Genomic DNA, 6,586 nt, shown 5'->3' on the forward strand with positions numbered 1-6,586 from the left:
ACTTAAATAGACTTTTTATTATTTATTCATAAAATATCTCAGAAAAAAAACTCAATGTATATTGTACTTGCAGAATGACAAAGAATTTTCCACATGAATGTCCTTACGATTGGCTGGTTGTGTGTTGGTGTGTGTGATGGCGAACAGTCGCCGGTATGTTTGACGCGGAGGGCGAAAAAAGCTCGCAGCAAGCCAAATGCACACCGCTTGCTGCCACCTGTGTTTCGCTGGATGAATTAAGAAATCAGTTTTCGTTTTTCCTGGTCACGTCTGTGTTTGTGCGTGTTTTAAAAGCTATGACATAGATTTCACACTTATAGTTCGCATATTACTTCGATTTCAAAAGCTTAATTTTGGATCTTAGCCAACCAAAACGCAAAAAATAGCTTAATATTTTAAACAAAGAACAAAATGTTGGTTTCTCTGCTTTTCAGACATAAATATTAATCTTAACAATCTAGCGTCTTATCGTTGTTTAACTTTAGTATAATAGAAGTATAAACTGTATGAGATTTCCGATCGCTTTCTGTAACTTTTTGGAAGTTGGAAGCAAGTTTACCAAGCAAGTCACTTTTGTTTGTATGCACATATACGTGTGTGTGTTTTGTGGATGAGATAAATAGTTTTTTTTTTGGCATGTTGGACGTCTACCGTTTTTCGGCGGTAGCAATTTAATCTCTGAATGTGAATATGGCGTCAAAGAAGAACAGCACACCGTTGATGATGGCCAGCGAGCCCTTGCTGATGGCTATTCGCCGGCGGTCGGTTTTGAAGGCGTTCTCCCATTCCTGCAGGATCAGCACACCGGAAGCGATGAACATGGCACATCCGAGCAGGCTGAAGAACAGGTCGATCTTCTTGTTGATGGGGTTGCTTAATAGGTAACCTAATGAGCAAAAGAATAGAGAGATGAGTAAGGGATCACTTTATTCCTGTAAGGTACGAATAGGAAGACACTTACCGGCAAACAATCCGATAAGAATGATGGAATATCCGACGAAGGTTCCGGCAACCAGCAATTTCGTTAGGTCATCGGTTTCGCCCAAGCTTTTGTAGTGCAGCACCACGCAACTGATGGTGAGGGCCTACAGGAGATAATAAAAAAATGGAACAAGGTTAGGTTTAACAAAGATTTTCTAAAGCAGGTACAGCAAAGTAGGCCACGAATGAATATAACTAGCATACAAGATCAGATATTGTCTAAATTGGACTCGCATTCTTCTGATACAAACGTTTCTGCAGACGAATTCCAGTGCCCAATTGGCATTAACAAAAGCGCTAATCTGTAGTCTGGACGCGGTGCGTCGTCCATTCGGGCAGTGATGTCACCACACACACCGTTCGTTGAATGCGATGACATCATTTTGTCTTCATATAATAGCAAAATGTTGCCATTTATTCTACGGTTTGTTGAAATTCAAGGCTTGTTTGTTTATAGTCAACGATTTTTTCCATATAAAACCCTTCGGGCAGGTCAAGGTGTAACCCACCGCGAGCATCAACCGAGCGTTAGCTCGAGCAACATCTGATTAATCTCGCGCGATCTATAACTTAATGTTCTAAGATCGCTGTCACGATCGGACCAGCCGCCTATCATGTTGATTCATTTGTTTTACTTTTCATATGACTTCATCGAGGCACATTGCTCACGTCTTATGATATATTATTTCTCACTCCGGAAATCGAGCTGGTGCAATGGAATTTTAATACACATTTAATTACACCCCCACTTTTTCCGATTCCCTGCGACGACCCATCGTAGTAGCCTTGGAATTCGCAACGCGATCTGCCGGCAGGCGGACAAGCGGACAAGGCAAAAAGAAAACATATTGTGTACATCGCCTGTTGAATATTATATTTTTAAAATACGTCTGATGTCATCGTTCGTCCGCATCATCCGCTAAGTCGGTGGATTGGAGATTGTGTTCTCAGCGCTTTGCTGCTGCTGCTGCCTTGACGGATCGATCAACCGACGGGTAATGTATTGTACATATTGTTTGTGAATGAGAATAAAAAATTAGTGCAATAAAACTGATTATTCGCGAACTGAGCTGAGTTGGATTGAACTCACAGGCGGCTGCCGTTGAATGTAAACAGGATTTGGAGGTGGACTGAGATTGTGTAAAAATGTTTCTTTGACGGTCATCTCGTCAGCCTCCAACAGATGAATTATTTGTTTATCGTACTTCAAAAAGTTTCCACTGTTTTGTTAGGGAAATGAGCCTGACTGGCCGAACGATTTGTCACTTTTTGAATACAAATATACCCATATGGAGTTTTTCAAGTTCCTTTTTCGAACTAACCCTTTCGAATTTCGAATGTTCCTTGTCATTTATACAATTTGATGTAAATTGAAACGCTTATATAAAACATTTATGCATCGAATTTTGTTGAGTTTTCGAACAGTCAATCTAGGGTTAACGGTAGAAGGAATGCTCTCGTTAGAATCGAGCAATCCTGAGTGCTGTTGAACTAGAAAAAAAAAGTGTCAGTGCTCAGGGATTAAGTCAAAGTCATAAATTTTCCAAATAATACGCTTGAAAAACAGTAAAAGACAAGGCAAAAAGGGGAAGAACAGCAGAGAAGCAGAGAATAATCAAAACTGGGATTAAAAAGAAACTTCTTTGATAGCAAGCTGGAGAAGCGATAGACATAAGAAGAGGGGAACGCAGCTGATGGAGAATAAATCAGTTGAATCTCGAATTGCGAAGGGAAAGTTAGAAACAACCAACGTGAGGTTGCCCTCTCGAGTTGATGTAAATGTAAACTGCGTCTTATCGAGAATTAGGAGGATTAAATAAAATTCAAAGTCAAGAATTATTCAAAAATTGCTGAAGAGACAAAGATATTCCAGATATCAAGATTATCAACAACCTGCCGTAAAAAGCTTGCAATACGGTTCTGATTACAACCTGTGTTACAATGCTCAGCCAACTGTTGAAAAGTAAGGTACAGTCCCCTCTCAAGCAGCCGATTCCATACCTTTTGTTTGCCGCTCCGGTACATTAACGTCGTTTCCCCTAATTGGAAAAACACAGCCAAAACCTACACTGGCTGGCTGGCGCGCATAACTACGCATTAAAATGTCCCCCTGCTTGCGTGCGCTTCCTTTTCATCGCCGCTCGCAGTAAGTGCAATATCTGCCAACTTCTTTTCTTCCAGGGAAGGAGGCAGAACGAAGTTCTGAAGTAGTGGAACATCGCGCCACCGAGGCGCCAGACTGCTGCTCCTCTTGTCGTCGGTTTGTCATATGCTCTCGCTAGCCGACCAACCGAGATAGACCACGGAAAACTATTCCCGTCTGTAGGTGGGAGGGCGTCGTGTTCCGGTCCGCGTTAACTAATCCAAGTAGGCGGACGGGGGCTGCTGTTGCTGTTTTGTCGTTTCTTCGTTTCCGATTGAAGCGCTCCACACGCACAGTCGGGTTTTTCTTATTCGATTTAATTGTATGTACTGCTGGCTGCCGAGACTGTTGGATGTAGGATGGGGACGGAAAGCCATAACAAGCGAGTGGGGTGTTTTCAAACATTGGCGTGGTGGCATTCACTGTATAGCAACTAGTTGCGTTAGTCATCGCTGTGCCGCCTGTTTTCATACGCTAAAACTAGAAAATCTGTTCGCGACGAAATCGAAGAATGTAAGTTTTCCTTGAAAATGTCCAACATTTGCCGTGTTCGGTACACTGACAGTAGCACCCATAGACGTATCTCTCGTTAGGTTTATTTACTTAGCGGGAACTGCCGGCTTTGTAGAGTGCGGTGCTATATTTTATTGACATTGGCATGGATATATGTACGTTTATTGCTGACAGATGCGCATTTTCTTTGAGTTTAATAGCAGATCACTCTAGAATTGGGCAACCGAACGGTAATGCGAATTGTTCCACTGGCTCACTCATCGGGATCATAAATTAATGTGTGTCATTTTCGATTATCGCCAACAACCGGTGCAAATAGTATTTATCAAACACGCTTGTTCGGTCATTATCGCAATTCCAAGAAAAAAAGGCAAAGACCACATTCACCGCGCGCTTATCAGCTATCAAAAGTGTTTCGGCACGATTCGTTTGCAGAGTATATTTGTCACCAGACAAAGCAGAAAAACCAATTTCAAAAGAATAAAGTGGATAATTACCAGTTCCAAAAATTTCACGATCGACAATCGGCTGACAGCCATTTTGCGAGTATTTTATTCCTGTTTTAATAGTTCCACACTGGATCAACTAGCTAAGCTGGGCACGGTGATCTCACCAATAATGATGGTCTGACTTGAGTGACGATTATGGTCACAGTCACTGGCACTAGAGGCGACAGACAGTCCGAGAGAGGAATAGAGAGCAAACACAACTGAACAATCCGACGGATGGCGCGAAACTGAATTCGTCTGATGGATTGCATACAGTGTCTACCGTCTCAATCCAAGTAGGCAGCGTCGCCGTCGTCGTCGTCGTCGTCGTCGTCGTGGTCGACGGCGTCAGGCGTCACCCGCGAAAATACCAATATTCAGCAGGCCCTTGTTGTTACAGTAAAAGCGAAGCAAAGTGAAGCGTAGGAGAAGTCGAACATGTTTCTTGTAGAGTTTTGCATTTTTATAGAGTAGTTCCGCTGAAGCGTCGCTCTACCCCAGTGTAGTCAACGTGACACCACACTTATACGCTTGAAAAAACGAAGAATGCAGCATGAATAAAATAAGCATCTATGCTCATGTGTGAAATGGTGACTGACTAATAATAATCTGGGACGATGTTGCCCTGCGAAAGCTGAGAATTCATCTCGAATGTTATCCACTTAATTAATAATGCAAGTTTGCAAAATGCTGAAAAATAAGACCTCAAATTCATAACCTTTTTCCACTTATTTTGAACCACGCGCTGACCAAACTGCATCATAAAATGACGGTTTCAGAAAATCATATTTTACAAATTTCTTGCACCTTTTTCTCGAAAACTAAAAGCCCTTTAGATACCGCGGGGCCAGAAAAATACAGTGGTAACCCGATTTTGTCACTCCCCGATTTTGTCACGTTTTGACCCGAATTTGTTATTCCCGATTTTGTCACGTTTTTTGCCCGATTTTGTCACGCTTTAAATTTATCAATAGCTTAGTTTGAAAATCATTTTCAAACATGTCAAATGTGTTAAAACACTGTGAAATGAGCTGTGCTCAAAAAGTTGATTATCGTGGAGTTTCCACAAAAGTTGTTTCTTATCTCCACAACTATTATAGCTATAAGGTTACTCTCTTTGGCAAAGTTCTTTATAATAATCTTCTTAAAAAATTTGTAGAACATTGTTTTGCTCTACGAAATGTCCTAAAAGTGATCAGAATGAAATATATGTAGTTCGTTCTAAGTTAATATCTGCAAAAAAATAAAAATTGAAAAAATACCCGATTTTGTCACTGTCCCGTTTTTGTCGCCCCTTAATTCATCATGGGGTGACAAAATCGGGTCATGACTGTAGCAATTTTCCACATCCCCTCCTCCTCCGCGGACAAGCGTGGACATTGACTCAACCGCCTCCCATCTTCTCTGTGTGTCCTGGACGTGGACACTTTTTCTTATGTAAAATTCAATCAACGTAAATGCATGGTGCACAATTCTATTTTTCTGGAAATGAAGGGCCACCGGGAGGATTAGTGTTTTGTAGAGCGCCAGTTTTGTGCGAATTTGCAAACTACGGGACTTCAGCTGGCTACGTAATCCGTAGAAAACCCAATTCGCAACTGCAACTCGTCGTTTCACTTCGTGGTTTAAATTCCTCCACTACTTCATATCGTTCCCCATCTAACTCCACCTCGGCACCAACACCACACGTTCCCTACCAGCAACCATGTACTTCGTTTTAGCGGTGTTAATGGTAAGTCCCAATCTCGCCGCTTCCCTTTTAAAAGACCTCTACGGTTGATTCCGATGATATCGACGTCATCCGCAAAACCAAGAAGCATATGAGATTTCGTTATGATAGTTCCATTCCTTTCCACGTTTGCCCTTCGTAATGCACCTTCCAAGGCAATGTAGAATAGCAGGTTAGAGAGTGCATCCCCTTGCTTCAGCCCATCCAAGATATCCAACGTCACGATAGCAGCTGAGGTCTCACCCGCTATTCTAACTGTATTGAGTAAAAGTCCGCACCGTTTCTGATTATTTGAAACTAACTTTATTTTGAACTTTGAATAATTACAAAAACGCTTTCACTCGCATCGCGTACTCTCTTCAATTATGATTATTAGTTTTTCTCTCCCGTCTACTCTCCGGCGCTCATTAGACCTTGTGCAGGGTCGTAGTCTGCTCCATCCATAATCCCCCCCGGTGTGACACTGGTTTGTCATCACGGTCGCTCACTGACTTCCACACGGATCTTTCTCAGTTTGGTAGTTGGCCGTCGATAGATCCCCGAGCATGTCTTCACAGCAACCACTGACCAGACATGGTGGTATGGACATGGACATATAAACAATATCACCTGGATTTAAATCACATCGTTGCTCTGTCCACTTCTGTTTAGGAATCAAGGTTGGCAAATATTCCTTAAGCCATCGTGTCCAGAACAAATCAATTAGTGCTTGTGCCTTTCGCCATTGCTTTC

General features: G+C 42.1%; 1 protein-coding gene across 1 annotated transcript; it reads right to left on the minus strand.

Moving 5' to 3' along the window:
- LOC128744455 (uncharacterized) lies at positions 1-4,351 on the minus strand. The gene is made up of 3 exons (XM_053841488.1): positions 4,135-4,351; positions 962-1,085; positions 1-886 (listed from the first exon to the last, which is right to left on the minus strand). Exons 1-3 carry the CDS (start codon positions 4,174-4,176, stop codon positions 672-674), a joined length of 381 nt encoding a protein of 126 aa, XP_053697463.1. The 5' UTR covers positions 4,177-4,351; the 3' UTR covers positions 1-671.
- Positions 4,352-6,586: the final 2,235 nt, after the last annotated feature.

This window comes from Sabethes cyaneus, chromosome 1 (genome assembly GCF_943734655.1).
Source record: "Sabethes cyaneus chromosome 1, idSabCyanKW18_F2, whole genome shotgun sequence".
In the NCBI taxonomy this organism is placed as follows: domain Eukaryota; kingdom Metazoa; phylum Arthropoda; class Insecta; order Diptera; family Culicidae; genus Sabethes; species Sabethes cyaneus.